This window comes from Ornithorhynchus anatinus, chromosome 2 (genome assembly GCF_004115215.2).
Source record: "Ornithorhynchus anatinus isolate Pmale09 chromosome 2, mOrnAna1.pri.v4, whole genome shotgun sequence".
Lineage (NCBI taxonomy): Eukaryota > Metazoa > Chordata > Mammalia > Monotremata > Ornithorhynchidae > Ornithorhynchus > Ornithorhynchus anatinus.
In genome coordinates this window covers 16,709,700-16,735,273 of record NC_041729.1, presented here as the reverse complement: position 1 = coordinate 16,735,273, position 25,574 = coordinate 16,709,700, and the positions used below count along the sequence as shown (strand labels likewise).

Here is a 25,574-nt window from a genome sequence, read left to right as displayed (position 1 = left end):
TATACATCAAAACAAGTCAACAGGCATCAATATAAATAAATAGAATTATAGATATACATCAAAACAAGTAAACAGGCATCAATATAAATAAATAGAATTTTAGATATGTACATATATACACAAGTGCTGTGGGGTATATCCCTCTCACCTTCTTAAAACCATCGCCCCTGCCCTCCTCCCTTCCTTAACTTCTATTTTTAACCACTCAATCTCCAATGGCTCCTTCCCCGCTGCCTTCAAACATGCCCACGTCTCCCCCATCCTAAAGAAACCCCGCTCTTGACCCCACTTCCCCCTCCAGTTATTGCCCTATCTCCCTACTACCCTTACTTTCCAAAATCCTAGAACGAGTCGTCTACAATCGATGCTTAGAATTCCTTAACTCCCATTCTCTCCTAGACCCCCTCCAATCTGGCTTCCGTCCCCTCCGCTCTACCGAGACTGCTCTCTCTAAGGTCACCCGTGACCTCCTTCTTGCCAAATCCGATGGCTCCTACTCCATTCTGATCCTCCTTGACCTCTCTGCTGCCTTTGACACTGTCGACCATCCCCTCCTCCATACCTTATCTCACCTTGGCTTTACGGACTCTGTCCTCTCCTGGTTCTCCTCTCACCTCTCTGGCCGATCATTCTCGGTCTCCTACGCTGGAGCCTCCTCCCCCTCCCATCCTTTAACTGTTGGAGTTCCTCAAGGGTCAGTTCTTGGCCCTCTTCCGTTCTCCATTTACACTCACTCCCTCGGTGAACTCATTCGCTCTCACGGCTTTGACTACCATCTCTACGCAGATGACACGCAGATCTACATCTCTGCCCCTGTCCTCTCCCCCTCCCTTCAGGCTCGCATCTCCTCCCGCCTCCGGGACGTCTCCACCTGGATGTCGGCCCGCCACCTAAAACTCAACGTGAGCAAGACTGAGCTCCTCATCTTCCCTCCCAAACCCGGTCCTCTCCCAGACTTCTCTATCACCGTCGATGGCACGACCATCCTTCCCATCTCTCGGGCCCGCGATCTCGGTGTCATCCTTGACTCGTCCCTCTCGTTCACCCCACACATCCTATCCGTTACCAAGACCTGCCGGTTTCACCTCTACAATATCGCCAAGATCCGCCCTTTCCTCTCCACCCAAACGGCTACCTTACTATTACGGGCTCTCGTTATATCCCGGCTAGACTACTGTGTCAGCCTTCTCTCTGACCTCCCTTCCTCCTCTCTCGCCCTGCTCCGGTCTATTCTTCACTCCGCTGCCCGGCTCATCTTCCTGCAGAAACGATCTGGGCATGTCACTCCCCTTCTTAAACAACTCCAGTGGTTGCCTATCGACCTCCGCTCCAAACAAAAACTCCTCACTCTAGGCTTCAAGGCTCTCCATCACCTTGCCCCTTCCTACCTCTCCTCCCTTCTCTCTTTCCACCGCCCACCCCGCACGCTCCGCTCCTCTGCCGCCCACCTCCTCGCCGTCCCTCGGTCTCACCTATCCCGCCGTCGACTCCTGGGCCACGTCCTCCCGCGGTCCTGGAACGCCCTCCCTCCTCACCTCTGCCAGGCTAATTCTCTTCCCCTCTTCAAAACCCTACTTAAAACTCACCTCCTCCAAGAGGCGTTCCCAGACTGAGCTCCTCTTCTCCCTCTACTCCCTCTGCCATCCCCCCTTTACCTCTCCGCAGCTAAACCCTCTTTTTCCCCCTTTCCCTCTGCTCCTCCACCTCTCCCTTCCCATCCCCACAGCACTGTACTCGTCCGCTCAACTGTATATATTTTCGTTACCCTATTTATTTTGTTAATGAATTGTACATCGCCTCGATTCTATTTAGTTGCCATCGGTTTTTACGAGATGTTCTTCCCCTTGACGCTGTTTATTGCCATTGTTCTTGTCTGTCCATCTCCCCCGATTAGACCGTCAGCCCGTCCAACGGCAGGGACTGTCTCTATCTGTTGCCGACTTGTTCATCCCAAGCGCTTAGTACAGTGCTCTGCACATAGTAAGCGCTCAATAAATACTATTGAATGAATGAATGGGTAGGGAGGGGGGTAGAGCAAAGGGAGGGAGCCAGGGCAACTCGGAGGGGAGAGGGAGCTGAGGAAAAGGGCTAACGCTGCAAAAGAGCAGCACGAGAAGCCTGCGTGGCCTAGTGGATAGAGCAGAGGCCTGGAAGTCGGAAGGACGTGGGTTCTTATCCCGGCTCTGCCACCTGTCTGTGTGACCCTGGGTAAGTCACTTCACTTCTCTGTGCCTCAGTTACCTCATCTATAAAATGGGGATTAAGGCTGGGACAGCAACTATGTCCAGCCCAATTTGCTTGTATCTACCCCAGTGCTTAATAATAATAATAATAATGGTATTAAAGTGCTTACTATGTGCCCAGCACTGTTCAAAGCGCCGGGGTAGATACAAGGTAACTGTGTTGTCCTACATGGGGCTCGTAGTCTTCATCCCCATTTTCCAGATGAGGTAACTGAGGCACAGAGAAGTGAGGTGACTTGCCCAGGGTCACCCAGCTGACAAATGGAGTTGGCATTAGAACCCATGACCTCTGACTCCCCAGCCCGGGCTCTTTCCACTAAGCCAGGCTGCTTGCCTGCCACATAGTAAGCACTTGAATACCATAATTATTATGTGAAATAATTCTTTCTTGGGCTCTTTGAGCAAGGATTTAGCGGTGAGCTACTTGAAGGTAGGAAAAGCGCGAAGCTCCAAGGGGCAATAAAGAGAAGCAGGACAACTGGTCTCTATCTGTTACTGAATTGTCCTTTCCAAGCACTTAGGACCGTGCTGTGCACACAGTAAGCGCTCAGTAAATACAATTTAATAATTATAATGGTACTTGTTAAGCGCTTACTATGTGCCCAGCACTGTTCTAAGCGCTGGAGGCTTTGGATACAAGGTCATCGGGCTGTCCCACGTGGGGCTCACAGTCTTCATCTCCATTTTACAGATGAGGTAACAGGCCCAGAGAATAAGAATACTGTTGGTATTTGTTAAGCGCTAATGGTGTGCCAAGCACTGTTGTAAGCGCTGGGGGAGATAGAAGGTCATCAGGTTGTCTCATGTAGGGCTCACAGTCTTCATCCCTGTTTTACAGATGAGGTCACTGAGAATAATAATAATAATGATGATGGCATTTGCTAAGCGCTTACTATGTGCCAAGCACTGCTCTAAGCGCTGGGGTAGGTACAAGGTCATCAGGTTGTCTCATGAAGGGCTCACAGTCTTCATCCCTGTTTTACAGATGAGGTCACTGAGAATAATAGTAATAATGATGATGGCATTTGCTAAGCGCTTACTATGTGCCAAGCACTGCTCTAAGCGCTGGGGTAGGTACAAGGTCATCAGGGTGTCCCACGTGGGGCTCCCAGTCTTCATTCAACGTGGCTCGGTGGAAAGAACCCGGGCTGGGGAGTCAGAGGTCGTGGGTTCGAATCCCAGCTCTGCCACTTGTCTGCTGTGTGACTTGGAGAAAGTCACTTCACCGGGCCTCAGTTCCCTCATCTGCAAAAGGGGGATGAAGACCGGGAGCCCCACGTGGGACCAACTGATGACCTTGGATCTCCCCCGGCGTTTAGAACGGTGCCTGGCACAGAGCGAGCGCCCCCCAAATACCAAAACGCCACCCCCATTTTCCAGAGGAGGTCACGGCGAAAGGAAGCGCCTCGCCCCAAGCCGAGCGAGGGAGGGAGGGAGCGAGGGCCGCCCCGAAGAGGCTCCTCGGCTCCTCGGCTCCTCGGCTCCTCGGCTCCTCGGCTCCTCGGCTCCTCGGCTCCTCGGCTCCTCGGCTCCTCGGCTCCTCGGCTCCTCGGGACGGCGGTTGCGGCCGGACTTCCGGCGGCGGAGCGGAAGCGGGGGGGGGGGGGGGCGGCCCAGGCCGCACTTCCGGCGCCAAGATGGCGGGCGCCGTGGAGCGCGTCACGGAGGCCGCGTGGGACGCGCTGCCGCTGCCGCTGCACCCGCGGATCCTGCAGGCGCTGCGCGGCCTCCGCTTCTCCCGCATGACCCCCGTGCAGGTCCGAACCCCCTGCGGGGGCCCCCCCGCCCCCCCCCCGGCCGTCCCTCAGTCACCTCATCCCCTCATGGGGGCGGGGGGGGAGGGGGGAAGCCATCCCCGGAATCAGACCGCAGGAACGAGGAGGAGGATGGCATTCGGTGAACGAGACCATTCCTTCATTCAGTCGTATTTATTAATGATGGTGGTATTTAAGCGCTTCCTCTGTGCAGAGCACTGTTCTAGAGACAGGGTCACCAGTTTGTCCCCCGTGGGGCTCCCAGTCTTCATCCCCATTTGACAGATGAGGTCACTGAGGCGCCGAGAAGTGAAGTGACTTGCCCACAGTCACCCAGCTGACAAGGGGCAGAGCCGGGATAATAATAATGTTGGTATTTGTTAAGCGCTTACTCTGTGCAGAGCGCTCTTCTGAGCGCTGGGGGAGAGACAGGGTCATCAGGTGGTCCCACGTGGGGCTCACAGTCTTAATCCCCATTTTCCAGATGAGGGAACTGAGGCCCAGTGAAGTGACTTGCCCACAGTCACCCAGCCGACAAGGGGCAGAGCTGGGATTCGAACCCATGACCTCTGACTCCCCAGCCCGGGGTCTTGCCACTGAGGCACGCATTTGTTGGGAGCTTACTAGGTGCAGAGCATTGTTCTAAGCGCTGGGGGAGATCCAGGGTCCTTCATTCAGTCGTATGTATTGAGCGCTTACTGGTTGTCCCACGTGGGGCTCCCAGGCTGCACCCCCATTTGACAGATGGGGTCACTCAGGCCCAGGGAAGTCACTTGCCCGAGGTCACACACCTGACAAGGGCCGGGATAATAATAATCTTGGGATTTGTTAAGCGCTTACTAGGTGCAGAGCACTGTTCTAAGCGCTGGGAGAGATACAGGGTCATCAGATTGTCCCACGTGAGGCTCCCAGTCTTCAGCTCCATTTCCAGATGAGGGAACTGAGGCCCAGTGAAGTGACTTGCCCACAGTCACCCAGCTGACAAGGGGCAGAGCCGGGATTCGAACCCATGGCCTCTGACTCCCAAGCCCGGGCTCTTGCCACCGAGCCATGCTGCTTCTCGAGATGAAGACTGTGAGCCCCATGTGGGACCACCTCCTTACCTTGTATCCACCCCAGTGCTTAGAACAGTGCTTGGCACATAATAAGCGCTTAAGTGCCATCGTTATTATCATTATTATTATAGCAATTCCATGGATAGACTTTCTTCAGAACGTCGTGTCCTCTGCCATAATCCACAACCTTCACGGTTCTTCCGTGAAGTGAAGCAGCGTGGCTTAGGGGCAAGACCCCGGGCTTGGGAGTCAGAGGTCGTGGGTTCTCATCCTGCCTCCGCCACTTGTCTGCTCTGTGACTTTGGGCATGTCACTTCACTTCCCTGGGCCTCAGTGACCTCCTCTAGAAATCCTTTCTGATCTCTCTTCTTCCTGTCTCTCCCCCCTCCAGTCTATTCTTCATTCCGCTGCCCGGCTCATCTTTCTACAGACACGCCCTGGGCATGTCACGCCCCTCCTTAAAAACCTCCAGTGGTTGCCTATCAACCTCCACACAAAACAAAAACTCCTCACTCTAGGCTTCAAGGCTCTCCATCCCCTTGCCCCCTCCTGCCTCTCCTCCCTTCTCTCTTTCTACCGCCCACCCCGCACGCTCTGCTCCTCCGCCGCCCACCTCCTCACTGTCCCTCGGTCTCGCCCATCCCGCCGTCGACCCCTGGGCCACGTCCTCCCGCGGTCCTGGAACGCCCTCCCTCCTCACCTCCGCCAAACCAATTCTATTCCCCTCTTCAAAACCCTACTTAAAGCTCACCTCCTCCAAGAGGCCTTCCCAGACTGAGCCCCCCTTTTCCTCAACTCCCCCTCCCCATCACCCCAACTTGCTCCCTTTGCTCTAACCCCCTCTCCCCCCCACAGCACATGTGTATATATGTACATATCTATCATTTTATTTATATTAATGCCTGTTTACTTGTTTTGATGTCTACATATATCTGTAATTCTATTTGTTTTTATCAATGTTATTGATGCCTGTTTACTTGTTTTGCTGTCCGTCGCCCCCCTTCTAGACTGTGAGCCCATTGTGGGCAGAGATCGTCTCTCTTTTTACCAAATTGTACTTTCCAAGTGTTTAGTACAGTGCTCTGCACACAGTAAGCACTCCGTAAATACAATTGAATGAATAAAATGGGGATTAAGACTGTGAGCCTCATGTGGGACAGGGACTCTGTCCAACCTGATGAGTTTATATCTACCCCAGTGCTTAGTAGAGTGTCTGGCACATAGTAAGTGCTTGAGAAATACCATTAATAAACCCAGCAAAGCCCGTTGGATAGAGCCTAGGCAGGAGAACCTTTGGCTGCTGTGTGACCACGGGCAAGTCACATAACTTCTCGGGGCCTCAGTTTCCTCATCTGTAAAATGGAGAGTGGAAACCCGATTTCCTTCCTTCTTAGACTGAGCCCCACGTGGGACAGGGATTGCCTGCTCTGATCATCCTTTTTCCCCCTATGATGTTTAGGACATAGTAAGTGTAGAACAATACCACGATGATCCTTATTGTCCGCCGGGGCCTCGGGGGCTTGGGGATCAGCAAAAGTCAAAGAAGAGAATTCCGCCCTTGAGTTGCTCACGATTCAATGGGAGGAGGCAGAAGGAGTCAGAATTTAAGAGTGAGGGAGTAGAGATAGATAAATAATCAGATTACAAACACCAGTACTGCAACTGGGAATCACTCGGCCGCCTGTCCTGCCTACCTACCTCCCGCGCCTTGTCGGGTTGGTGACCCAGGTGGGGGTCTGATGTGGTTGGGGCCAGGGTACCTCTAACTAGATGTGGGGCAGCCCCCCAGATGCATTTGCCAAGAGACGAAGGGAGAGAGTCAAGTCCCCTGTGTCAATGGGGGAATCTACGTCCCCTTGGACTTGTTTGTGATTACGGGGAGGTGTTTGGTGCGCTAGCAAGGAAGCATTTCCTCTTTCTTCCTTTTTTTTAACTAGTATTTAAGCCCTCACTGTGTGCCAGGCACAGTTCCAAGCGCTGGGGTAGATACAGGTTGGACACAGTCCCTGTCCCACCTGGGGCTCACAGTCTTAGTCTCCATTTTACAGATAATAATAATGTTAATAATGTTGTATTTGTTAAGTGCTTACTATGTGCAGAGCACTGTTCGAAGCACTGGGGGAGATCCAGGGTAATCAGGTTGTCCCTCATGAGGCTCACAGTCTTAATCCCCATTTTACAGATGAGGGAACTGAGGCCCAGAGAAGTTAAGTGACTTTCCCACAGTCACACAGCTGACAAGTGGCAGATCCGGGATTCGAACCCATGACCTCTGACTCCAAAGCCCGGGCTCTTTCCACTGAGCCACGCTGCTTCCCTGATGAAGCGACTGAGGCCTAGAGAGGTTGTGACTCTCCCGAGGTGTCAGAGCACACAAGTGGCAGAGCCAGGATTAGAACCCAGCTCCTTCTGACTCTTAGACCCCTGCTCTATCCACTGTGCCAGCCTGCTTCAGACTACGCCGTGCTGAAATCCTTTTTCTCCTGAAAGGAAAGGTGGTGGCACTACGTGGAGTTTGATTCAGAATATGAGACCGTTTCCTTTTGTTATGTTTTACGAAGTCACGAAAGTTATTCTTAACAGTGCTCTGTCTGATTTTTTTTTCCACAGTCTGCGACCATCCCCCTGTTTATGAACAACAAAGATGTTGCTGCTGAAGCAGTGAGTGTGCCATAAATTGAATGCCTTTTTTTTTTTTTTAAGAAAAGCATTCTTAGTTGTGATAACTGAGGAATGACCTTTTAAAAAAAAAAATCCCACCCATCTTTCCCCTCTTATTTAGGTCACAGGCAGTGGCAAAACACTGGCTTTTGTCATTCCCATCCTGCAGATTCTTCTGAGACGGGAAGAGAAGTTAAAAAAAACCCAGGTAAAAATGACAGCCTCATTTTTCTAACCAAGTAGTGTGAAAGCGGGCTAATTACTGTGCTGCCATGGAAAGGGCATTAAAATGTCATTTATTTGTGAATCAGCTAGGTCTGTCGTCCCTGTTCACGTGAACGTTAATTGATGTGCGAGAGGCATTCGATCGCAGGTGAATTGGGTTTTGTCGGCTTTTTGCCCAGCTGATTCTCTCCCTTCACCCACGTGTAGGTCGGAGCCATAATCATCACACCCACCAGAGAACTTGCCATTCAGATTGATGAGGTGTTGTTACATTTTTCCAAACACTTTCCCCAATTTAGGTAAGTTAATACAAAAGTGGCTAGGAGGATTTCAGCTCCGTCCGATGGGTTTTTGACTTGACCCTCCTTTCTCGTTTTAGCCAGATTCTTTTAATTGGGGGTAGGAACCCCTCTGAAGATGTGGAAAAGTTCAAAGAACAAGGGTAAGCTTGGGCTTTTGGTGTCTTTCTGCCCTTTGCTTTCACACTGAAAGTATCTCGCGAGGTTGCGAGGGCCATAATAAGGAGTAGAGAAGAACGCTTGTTTTGGTTACTTCTTTGGTGTTGGTGATGACTGTTTTGCCATTTGCCCCACCCTCAGCCCCACAGCACTTAGGTCTATATCTGTGTATTATTTATGTATATTAACATCTGCCTCCCCCTCTAAACTCTGAGTTCAGTGTGGGCAGGGAATGTGTCTGCCAACTCTTGTTGTATCGTACCTCTTCTCCCTCCTACATAGACTCAGGGCTCCAGGTGGGACAGGGACTGTGTCCAGACTAACTCGTATCTACACCAGCACTTACGACAGCGTCTAGTGCATAGTAAGTGCCTAACCCCCAAGCCCTCAGAACAGTGCTCTGGACACAGTAAACACTCAATAAATACCACTGATGGATGGATTCGCTGTTGTGATGTCTGAGTCCCAGGCCTCGGCTATTATAGTTTGGAGTGTAGTTTCCTGGGCAAGAGCAGGAGTTTTTACCCTTTCTTAGAAACTACTCCAGGACTCTCACCTGAAGCAGGCCCTCCTCACATTCATTCTTCCATTCACTCACCCCTGTGGACACATGCTTGCTCGTGCTGTGACTCTATCGCACACGCCCTGCCACCAAAATAGTCACCAGATAGGAGTAGCAGTCAGAGCAGTTGAAAAAAGAACATTTTCCCGAGTTGCTGATAGCATTAATAATGGACCGGCAGTTCAATCCCATTTCCTGCTGCGGGTCTCTGCTCTGCAGGAAGGAAGCAACTCATGGTCCCTGCCATTCCTTCTAGACCCTGAGCCCGTTCTTGGGTAGGGATTGTCTCTATCTGTTGCCCAATTGTACTTTCCAAGTGCTTAGTACAGTACTCTGCACAGAGTAAGCTCAATAAATACGACTGAATGAATGAATACAGGCTGCCTCTCCTCGAGACCTTTAACCTGAGATCCCCAAAGGACATGGCCCATGTGAGATTGGTTGGGGGGGACCTACAACTTTTGAGAGGCGCCCCTGTAATTATCGACAACAAGATACCAACAAAGCTGCGCTTCTCAATGTTCTTTCCAAAGTGGGAACATCATAGTGGCTACACCAGGGAGATTGGAGGACATGTTTAGACGAAAGGCAGAAGGCCTGGATCTGGCGAGCTGTGTGAAGTCCCTTGACGTCCTGGTGCTGGATGAAGCTGACAGACTTCTGGACATGGGATTCGAAGCTAGGTATTTTGACTTCCTGGATCCTGCTGGGCAAATTACATAATCTCCTTTGAATCTTTTGTACTTATGGACTGAAGTCTTTTTAGATTTGCAGTTGGCAACATAAGAAGCCGCGTGGACTAGTGGAAAGAGCATGGGCCTGGGAGTCAGAGGACCTGGGTTCTAATCCCAGCTCTGCCAAATACCTGCTGTGCTGGGTGACTTGGGGCAAGTCAGCTAACTTCTTTGTGCCTCAGTTTCCTTAACTGCACAATGGGGATTAAATACCCCTTCTCCCTCCTACCTAGACTGTGAGCCCCATGTGGGACAAGGACTGTGTCCAAAATAACTCGTATTTACCCCATTGCTTAGAACAGTGTTTGGTGCATGGTAAGTGCTGAACCCCAAAGCACTTATGCACATACCTTTAAATTCCATACTATAAATTATTTATATTAATGCCCGTCTCTCCCGCTTTAGACTGTAAGATTGTTATGGCCAGGCGAAGTGTCCATTAATTCTGTTATATTGTACTCTCAAGCACTTAGTACAGTGCTCTGCACATAGTAAGTGCTTGATAAATGTCATCGATTGCTGGATTGATGAACAAAGACCATTAAAAAAACTCTTCAGTGAGAGTAAGTAGCTTTTATTCAGCACCCACTTGCCATAGTGCGTCATATAAGGCGCTTGGGAAGTTCAGAATAACCCAACGACCAACCCCCTTCCCACAAGGAGTTGGCACTGTAACACGTGGAGACAGAGGTGGATTTTTTTGAAGTCCTAAATTTTTCCTCAAACATCGATCTAAAGTGCTTCCTCTCTTGATTCTCCTCCAGTGTAATTTTCCTTTTATGTTGAGTTGTGCCGCAGATTCCAAAATATCACCCCTTGGTTGTGAAGTTTGATGAAAGGAGACCTTTCTCCCCCCCCCCCCCCCCATCATTTGTCTTCAGTATCAACACCATTCTGGAATTCTTGCCGAAGCAGAGGAGAACTGGCCTTTTCTCAGCTACTCAGACACAAGAAGTAGAGAACCTGGTGAGAGCCGGCCTTCGAAACCCCGTCCGGATCTCGGTGAAGGAGAAGGGGGTGGCAGCGAGCAGCACCCAGAAAACGCCGTCCCGCCTTGAGAACTACTATATGGTGAGTGGGAGCGACTTGGGTCTTGGGGGGAGCCTCAGGAGGCTTGTCGTTCTCTCTCCTTTTTCCTCCCAACGACCCCGTAACTCTTAGGTCAAGCACTTAGCACGGCGCTCTGCACACGGAAGGCGTTCAGTCAGTACGATCGAATGAATTCAGTTACGTGGTGGGCAGATAGGGCGACTGACTCGCCGGCCTCTAGGAGATTGGATGCGTAATGCCAAATACCCATTTCATCCACTTTCCGGAAGAATGAGAGTGTTACTGTTCTAGACGGAGGCCGATTCTTTCCTCAAGTGTTTCCTCCTTGTGACTAACCCCTGAGTATGTGGCCAGATTTGTACTGGGTGCTCGAATAATCATTCATTCGTTGAATCGTATTTATTGAATGCTCACTCTGTGCAGAGAAAGCGCTTGGAAAGTACAATTCAGCAACAGATAGAGACACTTTACCCAGCAATGGGCTCACAGTCCAAAAGCGGGGAGACAGGCAACAAAACAAGGCAAGTAAACAGGCATCAATAGCATAATGATGATTTTTTTTTTAAGCGCTTACTATGTGCCAGGCACTGTACTCAGCAGTGGTGTGGTTAGAATTCAGGTTGGATGCAGTCCCTGTCCCACATGGGGCTCACAGTCTCAATCGCCATTTTACAGATGAGGGAACTGAGACACAGAGGACTTAAGTGACTGGCCCAGGGTCACACAGCAGACATGTGACAGAGGCAGGATTAGACAATCCTCTCTTTCGACATTTTTCTAAAATCGAGTTCTTTGTACATCTCCCCACTCCTCCAGAACCTCTAATGGTTGTCCATTCCTCTCCACATCAAACAGAAACACCTGACCGGTGATGTTAAGGATTTCAGTCAGTTCTTTCCCCACGTATCCTCTCTGCTCTATACCCAACTCACATGCTTCACTCCTCTTCAGTTTGCTCACCGTGCCTCATTTTCTCCCATCTCTCGCCTCCCCTCTTGCTCACCCCTCCCTTCTGGCGGGAATTCCTCCCCCTTCACATTGGGCAGACCACTGCGCTCCCCACTTCAACCTCCTTTTAGAATCACATCTCCTCCAGGAAGCTTGCCCTGACTAATCTCTCCCTTCCCCACCACCCTGCCACTCCAGCGCTTGTGAAACACTTAGGCATTGCTGTGCTCACCAACCCCCCTAACACTTAGGTACAGAGGCTTAAATTCTTTACTTCCCCCACCTGTAATTTATTGAAGTGTCTGCCCCACAAGATCATAAACTCTTCCAGGTCAGGGAGCGTGTCTTTTAATTCTCTTGTGCTTTCCCAAGTGCCCTGTAGAGAGGAAGCATTCAGTCAGTACTGCTGATTGGCTCAGTGCAAAACGTTCAGAGCCGGGTTGTGATCTGAGTTGGCTATTTTGGAGAGCAGGTGTTTTCTATATTTGGGAAACGATATGGCCTAGGGGATAGATCACGGGCCTGGGAGTCAAAAGGATACCTTCCCCACCCCACAGCACTTGTGTATATATGAATTGTGCTTTCCAAGTGCTTAGTACAGTGCTCTGCGCATGGTAAGCGCTCAATAAATATGATTGCGGCTTAGTGGAAAGAGCCCGGGCTTGGGAGTCAGAGGTCATAGGTTCTAATGCCGGCTCTGCCACTTGTCAGCTCTGTGACTTTGGGCAAGTCACTTCACTTCTCTGGGCCTCAGTGACCTCATCCGTAAAATGGGGATGAAGACTGTGAGCCCCACGTGGGATGATCTGATTACCTTGTATCTCCCCCAGTGCTTAGAACGATGCTTGGCACTTAGTAAGTGCTTAACAAATGCCATCATCATTATTATTATTATTATTGAATGAATGTTCATATTTGTAACTATAATTCTATTAAATTTTATTAATGTTGTATATATATCTGTAATTCTCTGTATAATGATGCTACTGATGCCTGTTTACTTGCTTTGCTATGTCTCCCCCCACTAGTCTGTGAGCCCGTCATGGGCAGGGATTGTCTCTCTCTTTGGCTGAATTGTACTTCCCAAGTGCTTAGTACAGTGCTCTGCACACAGTGCTCAATAAATACAATTGAAGGAATGAATGAATGAACCCATGACCTTCAGACTCCCAGGCCAGTGCTCTATCCATTGTGCCGTGCTGCTTCTACAGGGTCAGTTAAAAACAGTTGTGGATCCTGCACTCTTATAAACATGTACATTTTCAAAAAGGTGCCATCTGCTCAGAACAGGGAAGAAAAGCAGAGTGGTCTAGTGGATAGAGCACAGCCCTGGGAGTCAGAAGAACCTGGGCTCTAATCCCGGCTCCACCATTTGTCTGCCCTGTGATTCTGGGCAAGTCACTTCACTTCCTCTGTGCCTTAGTTCCCTCATCTGAAAATGAGGATTAAGACTGTGAGCCCCTTGTGGGACAGGCACTGTGTCCAACCTGATTTGCTTCTATCTACCCTAGTACGTAGTATAGTGGCTGGCACATAAGAGAAGCAGTGTAGCTTAGTGGCAAGAGCACAGGCTTGGGAGTCAGAGGTTGTGGGTTCTAATTCCGGCTCCCCCACTTATCTGCTGTGTGACCTGGGGCATTCCACCTCACTTCTCTGGGCCACAGCGACTTCATCTGTAAAATGGGGATCGAGACTGTGAGCTCCGTGGCGGACAGGGACTGCATCCAACCTGATTTCCTTGTATCTACCCCAGTGTTTAGAACAGTGCCTGTCACGTAGGAAGCGCTTAACAAATACCATCATTATTATTACTGTTGTTATCATTATTATTATCATATATTATAATTATCATGTATCATAAAATAATAATGATGGTGTTTGTTAAGCGCTCACTCTGTGCCAGACACTGTACTAAGCGCTGGGGTGGGTACAAGCAGATCAGGTTGGACGCAGTCCCTCTCCCATATGGGTCTCACTGTGTTAATAAGTATGTTAAGTATGCGCTTAACAAATACCACAGTTATTAAAAGGCAGGCCGTCACCCAGACAACTGTACAAACATCAGACAATTAGATACTTTTCCTAACGGAAGCGTGGTTTAAGTATGTCACGATCGGTGATCCAACTATCGTAGAGGTTTGTCCGGCCTTTGGGGGTTGCTAGGCTTTGTAGTCCCTTTCCCAGAAACTCGAGTTTCCTGGTTCGACAGCTGAAGGGCCAGTGGTAACCTGATCCGTTCGCAGGCGTACGAGAGAGAGAGAGAGGTGTTGCTATTTCTGCTAAGTGCTTTATGCTCAGATCCTGCAGCTTCCCCCACTGGGCCTCCTTTTTAGGCCACTGAACAGCCATTCTGCTTCTGGGCCGGGCCTCTTACCGCCTTGCTACTGGTGCATCGTCAGCGGGGGCCAAGCAGGGCAGAGTGCTCCGCTTTTCCATCGTAGGAGCGCTTGGCAACTCTCTTGGCTCTGGTAGCCGTGAGTGGCAGTTGCATTCAGTCAGGTTGCCCTTTTTTAGTCTTTTTCTTTTTGTCTGGTAACAATGGAAGAAAACACAGGCTTTTCACTAGGAGACCTCTCCGCCTACAATTCATACCTATTCTTTAGATGCTCGGAGCAGCAATGACTACGTGGATACTCGACCTGGGTGATTGCCGCTAGAGACGAATTGGTTTATGCCCAAGGAAGGTTTAATTCTAGGCCACATATTTTAGGAGGAACTTCAAACTGAGATTTTTGGGTACAGATAGGTTTTTAAAAGCTTAAGTCTGTCATGGTGTAGTGGATAGAGCACAGGCCTGGGAGTCAGAAGGTCGAGGGTTCTAATCCTGGCTCCGCCACACGTCTCCTATGTGACCCTGAGCAAGTCACTTTACTTCTCTGGACCTCGGTTACCTGATCTGTAAAATGGAGATTGAGACTGTGAGCCCCACAAGGTACAGGGACTGTGTTCAACCCGACCCTGCTTGTATCCACCCCAGTGCTTAGTATAGTACCTGGCACGTAGAGCTAACAAATACTACGATTATCATCATTTTTATTATTATTAAATCCAACCGAATGTAAGTCTTGACCTGAGATACTAGAATTCAGTACTAAGGGAACCTGTAGAACCTTCAGTCAGTTAGTGGTACTGAGTGCTTACGGTGTGCCGAGCTCTGTGCTAAGCTCTTGAAAGAGTAAATAGACATGATCCCTGCCTTCACGAAGCTTAGAATCCAGCAGGGACGGCGGGCATTAAAGTAACGGGCGGCTGGAGGGGGAATGAAGACTGTGTGCCCATTGTGAGCAGGGATTGTCTCTTTTTATTGCTGTATTGTACTTTCCAAGGGCTTAGTACAGTGCTCTGCACACAGTAAGCGCTCAGTCAATGTGACCGAATAAGGGCTGTGGAGATGGGGTCGGGGGGTGAGCAGCTGAGTGCTTAGGATGGACTCAAGGGCCTAGGTGACACAGAAGGGAGGGAAAATAGGGAGGGGAGATTAGTCAGGGAAGGCTACATGAAGGAGATACGATTGTTGGAGGGCTTTGAAGATGGAAGGAGTGGAGGTCTGTCAGACCTGAAGGGAGGAGAACGCTGAAGCAGAGAGAAGGGGGCGGGCATTTAGTTACTCTAAAGTACTTAGTACAGAGCTCTGCACACAGTAAGTGCTCAGTACAGTTGAATGAATGAATAAATGAATGAGTGGATATTGACCAAGCCACAGTGTTGGCCATCCTAAATCCGTACGCATAGGTCTAGAGTTCCTGAAAGCGAACATCAGCCATGCTGTTCCCCACGAGAGACGGGGCATGTGTCTGACCGGTGCTTAGTCCAGCCACGAGTCCCCCGAGGGCCAGGGGCCAGCTCTGACTCCCACCTGTGTATTGTCTCCCAGCTCCGCCCTCAGTGGGGGCTTCATAATGACTCGGACTACTACTGTTACGCGGAGTCCAGGAGCGACTGAAGTCCGGCGGAGCCGTGGCCAGGGAAGGAGGGGCAGTGGGGGTCCCAGAAGAGGCTCAGCCTTGGGGTGATTGGTCAGAGTCCCCATTCGACCCACTCAGCTGCCCTCCTTTCCCCTCTCTCTTACCCTCCGTTTGACACCGGCAAGGCTGTCTGGGACGATTTAGGTGCGATCGGTAGGTCGAGTTCTCGTTACTGTGTGAGGAAAAAAAACCAGTTCATTCTTTCTAACCCGTAAAAGTCCCTTATATTTCAGTAAGGGAATCAAGCCCCCAAGAATGGTAGGCTGACTCTGAAAAATGTATCTAGGGCATGTTTCTAAGCATACCACCTGTTTATTTTTCTTTTTTTCCCCCTCGTGTTTTTTTTTGTTTTCCAGGTCTGTAAGGCAGATGAGAAATTCAATCAACTGGTGCACTTTCTTCGAAACCATAAGCAGGAGAAACATCTCGTGTTCTTTAGGTAATCCTCGCCCGCAAGACAGAGCTGACTCAGCCTTAGCAAAAAATACGGAGGGTGTAGAATGCCCTGAAAAATGCATCTAGCTCTGTATGGGATACACTTAGCTGTCGATTCTATATGTGGTGGTGATCTGGTTCATAGTGGAAGTTTGTCTTGAAAAGCGTCATGTGTTCATGTATGTTTGTGAAAGGTGCTAGACTCTAGACTTAAACTCCTGGCGGGCGGGGGACGAGCCTGCCGACTCTGTTGTGTTGTACTTTCCCACGTGCTTAGTACAGAGCTCTTCCCACAGTAAGCGCTCCATAAATGCCATTGATTGATTGGCTGCTGGCCCAGTAACACCTGCAGTTATGCTTTTTGAAATAACTTTCATCCTGCCAACAAAATTCATGTACTTAAGTGGGGGCCCATGCAGGGGCTGTTTTGGTATAGAATGACAGTGTTAGTGAACAAAGGAGAATCCAGTCACCGTTTGATCTTCCGGCCGGTGTTGGGGAAGGCGGGCCATGCTGGTCCCAACTGGATTCTGGATAAGATGGATTCAGCTGTATCGGATGACCTGTTGAGGACCTTTCCCAGGTGGACTGGACTGGTTTTATGATTCATTCAGAGGAGACTTTACAAGTGCACAGTCCAAGAAGCAGCACTCCCACAGTCTGCAGCCTGCTGTTACAATTCTAATATCTAAGCGTAACTCTCCCTTGTTTTTAGGAAGAACTCCTAATTTTCTCCCCTCTAGGATATCTCTTTAAGTGCCTTAAGCTTTTTAATATAAGTGTTGTAAATTTCAGGAAAATGCCTTGTAATCTTTTCAGATTTCTGGAGAAGGGTCCAGGAGACCATCTTTGCTTAACGTTTGTGATGTTGCTCTCCACAGCACCTGTGCCTGTGTGGAATTTTATGGAAAAGCTCTCGAGTCCTTTGTTAAGAATGCAAAAATCATGTGTATTCACGGGAAGATGAAACACAAACGCAACAAGATATTCATGGAGTTTCGTCACTTGCAAAGGTAGGTCCGCTCCGAACGTTTAAACCAGACCGAGAGCCTAAAGCCTCGATTGGGCAGGAGTTTTATGTATTGTACGGTAGAAATTGGTGAGGGCCCCTGGCTGTCAGTCAATCAGTCAAGAATTTATTGAACGCTTTCTGTGTGCAGAACACTGTACTGAGTGCTTGGAAGGTACAGTTCAATAGTGCCGGTAGACCCGCTCCCCGCCTGCAAGAAACTTCCAGTGTGGCCTAATGGATAGAGCACAGGCCTGGGAGTCAGGAGGCCCTGGGTTCTAATCCCAGTTCTGCCACTTGTCTGCTGCGTGACCTTGGGCAGGTCTCTTTTGTGCCTTATTTGCTACATCTGTAAAATGTGGATCACGCTGTGGGACATGGACTGCGTCCAACCTGATGAGCTTGTGTCTACACCGGCGCTTAGTAAAGTGCCGGGCGCATAGTAAGAACTTAACAGATACCATTAAAAAAGGGATGGGGAGTAGGGGACAGACTTTAAAATAGATTAGGGATTGGGGAAATAATAGAGTTGACTGATTCTTACTCTGGCTATTCCCAGAGGCCTGTGTTCCTTCATGCCTGCCATATGTAGAAGCCTTTTGTTGAGCTGCCTCGGTCAGTCTGTGTTGGCCATCTGTCCAGGAAACCATCCCGAAAGGCCCCTAATACAGTCTGGACGCAATGGAAACCACAACCCTCGTCGAAGAGCAGTTCTCGTGCTACTCACGCCGAACAGTGAAACCCCTACAACTGTTAGTGGCCATGAAAGCCCATACAGTGGGCAGGGGAGAGAGAGGAGAGAAACACCTCTTACATGGGGGTGACGGTTTTGCAGAGCCCTAGGTTTAAAAGCCTGTGCTACAGAACTGCTCCCCAGTTCCAACACGGTGCACCTGCAAGCGATCACAAGCTTTCTTCCGACTCCGCAGCGCGCCGCATCCAAACAGCATCAGATTGTTCGACAGACATCCCCTAATCCGCTAACGGTCGAGCCAGAACACTCAGTGAAAACACTGGCGGAGCCCAATGGACAAGTGAATTGCCTTTCTCTCAGTTTAGTACATTGGGTGTGGGAGAAATGATGCCTCCAGATTTTTTAATAACATTCAAAGGATGACTAGCAGTTGTTTTTTTCTTAAGCGCTGCCTAGAAACAGCACTGCAATTTTATTAATTTTCAGTTTTAAGGTCACCTTTAAGAGTGCCTCTCTTCCCCTACTCTGTCAGGCCTGGCTGAGTGCTTATTGGAGCAATTCGAAGTGGTAAATCACCTGAGTTGCCCAGAAGTTAGGTCTACAGAAATGTAATCATTATTATTCAGAGAAGAAATACTACAGGGTGGAATTTGAAGAGGCCGGTTCATGGCAGTCATTTTCTGTGAAATAGGCATTTAGTACATACCGCTTGATGCGGAGGGATGATTTACTAATTTGAACGTGTGTGTTTCTTTTTTTATTTCCAAGTGGCATATTAGTGTGCACCGATGTGATGGCCCGGGGGATAGATATTCCGGAAGTCAACTGGGTTTTGCAGTATGATCCTCCTAGTAACGCAAGGTAAGACGGTCTTAAATTCTGGCCTTCTCTGATTCCCATGAAACGTTTTAGAGTGGAGCGTAGAGTTGTCATCCTAAGTACTCAAACGAACCTTGGATGTTTGTTAAAGCCAGTGTCAATAAGTGATAATAAAACTGGGAGCCCTTTGTTGGGCAGGGATGGTTTCTCTCTGTGGCCGAATTGTGTTTTCCAAGCACTTAGTACGATGCTTTGCACATATAGTAGGCGCTCAATAAATATGATTGAATGAATGAATAACGTCACTGAGAAGCAGCGTGGTCTAATAATGTTGGTATTTGTTAAGCGCTTACTATGTGCCGAGCACTGTTCTAAGCGCTGGGGTAGACATAGGGGAATCAGGTTGTCCCACATGGAGCTCACAGTCTTAATCCCCATTTTACAGATGAGGGAACTGAGGCACAGAGAAGTTAAGTGACTTGCCCACAGTCACACAGCCGACAAGTGGCAGAGCTGCGATTCGAACTCATGAGCCCTGACTCTAAAGCCCGTGCTCTTTCCACTGAGCCACGCTGCTTCTTCACTAGACTTCTCCGTGGTCTAGTGCATAGAGCACGGGTGTGCAAGTCAGAAAGACCTGGGTTCTTTTCCAGGCTCTCAGTTCTTGTCTGCTGGGTGATCTTGGGCGAGTCAGTTGATTTTTCTGTGCCTCAGTTACTTCATCTGTAAAATATGGATAAAGACTAAGTCCCCATATGTGACTTCTCCCTTTCTTCTCCCACTCCCTTTTGCTTCACCTTGTCTTGCTCCCCTCATTTATCCTCCCTCCCAGCCTCACAGCACATATATATTTATTTCTTTATATTAATGTCTGTCTCCCCCTCTAGACTGGAGCTCATTGTGGGCAGGGAATGTGTCTGTTGTTGTATCATACTCGCCCAAGCGCTTAGTACAGTGCTTTGCACACAGTAAATGCTCAATAAATATGATTCAATGGGACATGGACTGTGTCCAACTTGATTACCTTGTACATACCTCAGTGCTTAGAATGGTGCCTGGCACCAAGTAAGCACTTAAATATCATTAAAAACAAAAACAAAATAGTGTAGTCTAATGGCTAGAGCATGAACCTGGAAGTCAAAAGGACCTGAGTTCTAATCCTAGCTCCACTATCTGCTGGATGATCTTGGGCAAGTCACTTAATTTTTTTGTGCCTCAGTTTCCTCACCTGTAAAATGGGGATTAAGACTGTGTCCAACCTGATCAGCTTGTATTTAATGCTTAATTCATTAAGCTCAATACAGTATTTGGCACAGAGTAAACATTTGAGAGAGCATTTTTTTTTTAAAGATGCTGAGCTGCTTTCTCTACAACAGCAGATCCCGTTTCCTTACTGTGCGTACCTCATTTGGCAGAGCATTGTGTGCCTGCAGAAATATATTTGTCGGCCTTCCGGCGGAGTCATCCGAGGAGAAATCCGTTCCTTAAGCCCTGAGCCCTTTTCCCAGTAGTTCTCATTGTGTTTCAGCGCCTTTGTGCATCGCTGTGGACGCACAGCCCGGATCGGCCACGAAGGTAGCGCTCTCGTGTTCTTGCTGCCCATGGAAGAATCCTATATCAATTTCCTCTCGATAAACCAAAAGGTAAGTCATTTCCTCACCCTCCATCCTCCCGTCTCTCATCCCCAACAGGGTGGGACTGCCCTTGGGCCAGCCAACTTGGCTGCCCTGGGCCCCGCCCGCCCCCGGACACGGGGTGCCTGACGCGGAGGGGGTCGGTTGGTCTGGATGTCGCTCGTTTAGGATAATACCGGGGCGGCCGTCCGGCAAGCGGGGAAAGTACCTAGGTCAGCGTGGGATTAAGACCGTGAGCCCTCCGTGGGTCAGGGACTGCGTTCAACCTGACTGTCTTGCATCTGCCCCAGGGTTTAGAACAGTGCTTCACACATAATAAGGGCTGAACAAATTCCATTATTAGCCTTCCTATCCCTCGGAACTGTAAGCCCCGTATGGGCGGGGGACGTGTGTACCATCTCTGCTGTATTGTACTCTTCCAAGCGCTTGGTACAGTGCTCTTATGAGCCCGTAGTTGGGCAGGGATTGTCTCTATCTGTTGCCAAATTGTCCATTCCAAGCGCTTAGTACAGTGCTCTGCACACAGTAAGTGCTCAATAAATACGAATGAATGAATGAATGCTGTGCACACAGCGCTCAATATATGCCATTGGTTGATTTATCTTGGTCTTGTTCTTAGCTAAGAGTGGTTTGGGGAGGGTGGTGTTGGCCAGGCCTGGGGTCCCTAAAGCTGTGCGGGAAACGGGGCACTCCTCATGTGGTAGCCGAAAGGGTTCTGACAGGTGGTCGTAAGCTGGCGGGGCAGAAAATGAAAGGTTTTCATTTCAAGTCATTGCCTGTAATTGTCTGTTGCCGTCTGGGAGAACAGGTGTTGTATGCGATTGCCAGTGTTAGTTCTGGTGGAGGTTTATGGGGGTTAGCTTCCTGGGTTTCTGAGAAGTGGCATTTTAGATCGGTACCTGAAAGGGCTCTGATGGGTGGCGGTGAGCTGCAGAGGGAAATGAAATGTTTTAATTTCTTCAGGTTATTGTCTGTGATTCTTGGGGGGCTTACAGGATTGTTGTACGGGATTGCCAGGGATAATTCTGGTGGAGGTTTATGGGAGTCCTCTTCCTGGTTTTCTGAAATGGCATTTTAGATAGGAAGGCAACTGTTTTTCATTTGTTCGTTCATTCATTCGTATTGATTGAGCGCTCACTGTGTGCAGTGCACTGTCCTAAGCGCTTGGAAAATACAATTGGGCAACAAAATAGAGACAATCCCTACCCAACGACGGACTCCCAGTCTAGGGCTCACAGTCTTTTCGGGCAGAGTGTACCGAGGCAGACACAGAATGGAAATGGTGAGGTGGCTTAGCAATCCTTGCTATTTATTGAGGACTTTCTGTGTGTGCAGAACACTGTCCTAAGCACTAAGGGAGAGTACTGTATAACAGAGCAGGTAGGCACGTTCCCTGCCCACAAGGAACTTAGAGTCTAGAGGTAGCGTAGCCAGCAGGCCAAGATCTCGGGAACCAGTGCTGTTGGGGGACTAAGGGCCGAGACAGCTCTGATGAGCGTGAGTTTGGGGCTACGTTTCTGGGGGGTGGGGGCTGGGGCTGAGGGAGAAGGTGGGGTGACACTGGTGACCAGAAAGGGTGGCTTTGGGGACCGGCACAGATGCTCAAGCTGGGAGTTACTGATCCGTGTGTGTGTGTGTGTGTGTGTGTGTGTGTGTGTGTGTGTGTGTGTCTGTGTACGTCGGGATTGATTTCCCACCAACTGACTGAAAATGTGTTTTCTGTAGTGTCCCCTGCAGGAGATGAAGCCTCAGAAAAACACAGTAGATCTTCTTCCCAAGCTGAAGTCGATAGCTCTGGGAGACAGAGCAGTGTTTGAAAAGGGAATGAAAGCTTTTGTGTCCTGCATCCAGGCCTATGCCAAACACGAGTGCAATCTCATCTTCCGACTGAAAGGTAAAATCGGCTGGTTTGGGGTGTCTCCCCCATTTTAACAAACGTGAGAGATTTTTGCTACTGCTTCTATTTCGTTGGGTTTTTACTTTACCGTAACGTCCGCGGACGTCTAACTGAAATAAGTAACCGTAAGCATCCAAACGGGAGAATCATCAGCTATCGAGTCCTCATAGTGGATCGCCACTGAAGCTCAGATACCCTGCTAAGGGGAGAAATTACCTTGGCGAGACGACGCGTAATCAAACTGGAAACCGTCAGAACCTTTTGATTGAAACGGAGAAGCCTGCAGCTCCCTGGATACTGATGGTGTTATTGGATTTTCTCAGATCTAGATTTTGCGAGTCTTGCACGTGGGTTTGCCCTGCTGAGGATGCCCAAGATGCCCGAACTTAGGGGAAAGCAGTTTCCGGACTTTGTGCCCGTTGAGATCGATACGGACTCTATTCCATTTAAGGATAAAAACAGAGAGAAACAGAGACGGAAACAATTGGAGCAACAGAGAAAGGAGAGACCAGAAAATGAAGGGAAAAAGAAATTCATAAAAAATAAAGCTTGGTCAAAGCAGAAAGCCAAAAAGGAAAAGAAGAAAAAAATGACAGAAAAGAGGAAGAGAGAAGAGGTAGACGTATTTTTTTTTACAGTTAATCTACATTAGGAGCTTAATTTTTTTTTGCTTTTTTTCTTTTCCTCCCCCTATTTTGAAGGGAAGGTCAATTTCCCTCTGGAATTAAATGGGCCACCAGTGTTGTAAATAGGATAGATTCCTTAAACTCACTGCAGACGTTCAAGGCGACACCACAGCAAGGAATAGTCTTTCTGTGTGGGCAAAGTGCTAGGACGATGGGTCCCACATTGGTCTTTTCAGCCACACGCCCTCAAAGGTGGTATTATTATTTGTATATACATATATATTACATGTGTATATGTAATATGTAATTTGTAACATATATTATATACATATATGCATATACAGTAATGATATAATATTGCATATAATTATTATACATATTATAATATATCGTCATTATTATATATACACATGTAGTATATATTTGTATATATAATAATAATGATATAATAATAATGACAATATTTGTTAAGTGCTTACTATGTGCCAAGCACTGGTTCTAAGCGCTGGGGTAGATACAAGGTAATCAGGTTGTCCCACGAGGTGCTCAGTCTTCTTCATCCCCATTTTACAGATGAAATGAGGCACAGAGTGGTGAAGTGACTTGCCCAAAGTCCCACAGCTGACAAGTGGCGGAGCGGGGGTTAAAACCCATGACCTTTGACTCCAAAGCCTGGGCTCTTTCCGTATGTACACATACGTGTGTGTCTGTATGTGTGTATATACATACAATGTTCATATGTATTATGAACATATACATACATATTCCTACAGAATATATTTAATATTCTCTATATAACAGCATCCTGTGGTGAGCAGAATGAGGTAAACGCAGACAGTTAGGCCTCCCGTGTTGGGTGGTCCCTGATGCTCCGAGCTGTGGGCCTCAGCGGGTGGCACCGCGGGAGCAGCAGGTTTACTAGCCACGGGACCTCGGAAGCTTTGGGGAGCTGTGCGTCAAGGAAGCGTAGGCAGGAGAGAGAAAGGCAGCCTGGGACAAGAGCGTGACTCTTCAGAGTGTCAGTGACACTGTTTTCAGTGTACTTGCGGGTTGGGGGCCAAGCACGGACCCTCTGACCTGCCCCTAAGAGGCAGCGTAGGTGGATCAGGGACACCGGGGCTCCTCACTGCTACGTCAGGCGTTCCCCAGTTGGCCCCTCTGCCCCCCCGTCGCCCTAAAGAGACAGCCACGGTGGAGGTGAGTACTCGGGTTTCTTAGGGAAGGGCCCGACGCCCTCGCGTTTTTTTTCCCTTAGGATATTTGTTATTATTATTATTATTCTCGATACTTGTTAAGGCTTCACTATGTGCCAGGCACCGTACTCAGTGCTGGGGTAGATACGAGCAGTTCAATAGGACACAGTCCCTGTCCCGCATAAGACTCCCAGGCTTAATCCCCCATTCTCCAGATGAGATAACTGAGGCCCAGAGAAGTGAAGAGACCAGCAACAACGGTAACAACGGTAGACACGTGGCACAGCCAGGATTAGAACCTAGGTCCTTCTGACTCCGAGGTCCACGCTTTATCCCCTAGGCCTTGCCGCTTCTGAGGAATTGCAGTCCAGGGTGGGTAGGTGAGGAAGGGGGCCTGTTTTTCCAGACCCCGGTGGAGTGATGGGACCTTACCGAAAATGCACATCCCTCCGCTTCTACACGCTCAACCCCTTCACCTCGCACGACGCCGGGCAACGGCAAGTCACTGCCTTGAGATTTACGCTATCAATAGAAATGACACCTGTGCATTCGATAATAAATGGAGAAATCCTCTAGTGGGCAGACTTGTACATGCGCTCAAGACTAGTTTGTGATAAATCGTTTATCATAGTCCCAGAGAAATTGATGTGTTCCTTTAGCGTTCCAGAAGTTTCTGCCATTTAGACCCTTTTCGTCTTGTACCCCCAACTGCTTTTAGGGTTCCGATATCGATGACGAAGATATGGAGGAGCTCCTCAAGGATACGAGACTCTTGAAAAAGTTAAAAAAAGGGAAAATTAGTGAAGAAGAGTTTGAGAAGAGCTTGACGACGAGCGGAAAAAGACAAGGCAAGGCACAAGATCTGGGGGAGTAGGAATCGGAAGGCGACGGCCGAGTCTTCTGTTTCTGATGGTCCGTGCCACTGGAACGGGGAGGGCCATGTGGGTAATGCAGATGAATCAAAAAGAGGGTGGCATTTCGGAGGAAATAAAAGCCAGTGGAGGAAGTGACTTTCACCCAGAGGAGCCTGTAGGGCGAGCCACCGTTTGGTACTGTGAGAAAAAACGGGAATGGCAGGCTCGTGACTGTCGAGGGCTTTAAAGCCTGCCTGGATGATCCACAGGGAGGATTAAACAGTGCGTAGGGTGATGGGCGTTCCCAGAGGTTTTGCTCACCCAACAGATTTTGGACTTCCCTCCAAAACTTTCAGTGTAAACCGTAGTTCTCAGTGTTCATTTTGATCAAGGATTTGTAAATACATTTCAGTTTTCTACATCGTTCACTGTTGTTAAAGATGATTCGGGGAATTGCTTCACTTATCGTTCTGTCTAAAACGCAATCGTCGGGCAGGAATCCTAGCCCCCGCGGCAAGGTGGATGAGCCTCAGGGCGACCAGACCCTCGTCGCGGGGGGAACAGGATCGGAGGAGGCCGGCGACGCAGGAGAGGCTCAGCCGCCGGTGCCGCCCGTCCTAGACCGTGACCCCCGGACCGGGGGTGGCGAGGGTGAGGATGACCGGCCGGGTTTTGGGGCTTCCAGTTGGCAGCTCACTTATTGAGAAGCTCAAAAGAGCAGCCTCTTCAAGCAGCTGGGAAGGGCTGGACCCAGGGAG

General features: G+C 49.2%; 1 protein-coding gene across 1 annotated transcript; it reads left to right on the top strand.

Annotated features, from left to right (window-relative positions):
• The first annotated feature begins 3,871 nt into the window (after positions 1-3,871).
• Positions 3,872-25,242, top strand: DDX55 (DEAD-box helicase 55). Its single transcript, XM_029053367.2, has 14 exons — positions 3,872-4,000; positions 7,663-7,713; positions 7,835-7,921; positions 8,146-8,237; positions 8,318-8,380; positions 9,492-9,641; positions 10,574-10,763; positions 16,012-16,094; positions 16,972-17,103; positions 18,562-18,654; positions 20,141-20,255; positions 21,972-22,140; positions 22,467-22,759; positions 24,681-25,242. Exons 1-14 carry the CDS (start codon positions 3,881-3,883, stop codon positions 24,834-24,836), a joined length of 1,794 nt encoding a protein of 597 aa, XP_028909200.1. The 5' UTR covers positions 3,872-3,880; the 3' UTR covers positions 24,837-25,242.
• Positions 25,243-25,574: the final 332 nt, after the last annotated feature.

Bases quoted from the DNA above. Each gene is read 5' to 3' on its own strand.
- DDX55 (XM_029053367.2), top strand. From the start codon at position 3,881: ATGGCGGGCGCCGTGGAGCGCGTCACGGAGGCCGCGTGGGACGCGCTG. The intron at 7,714-7,834 runs GTGAGTGTGCCA...CCTCTTATTTAG, and splicing joins AAGATGTTGCTGCTGAAGCA to GTCACAGGCAGTGGCAAAAC. The intron at 22,141-22,466 runs GTAAAATCGGCT...GGATTTTCTCAG, and splicing joins TCTCATCTTCCGACTGAAAG to ATCTAGATTTTGCGAGTCTT.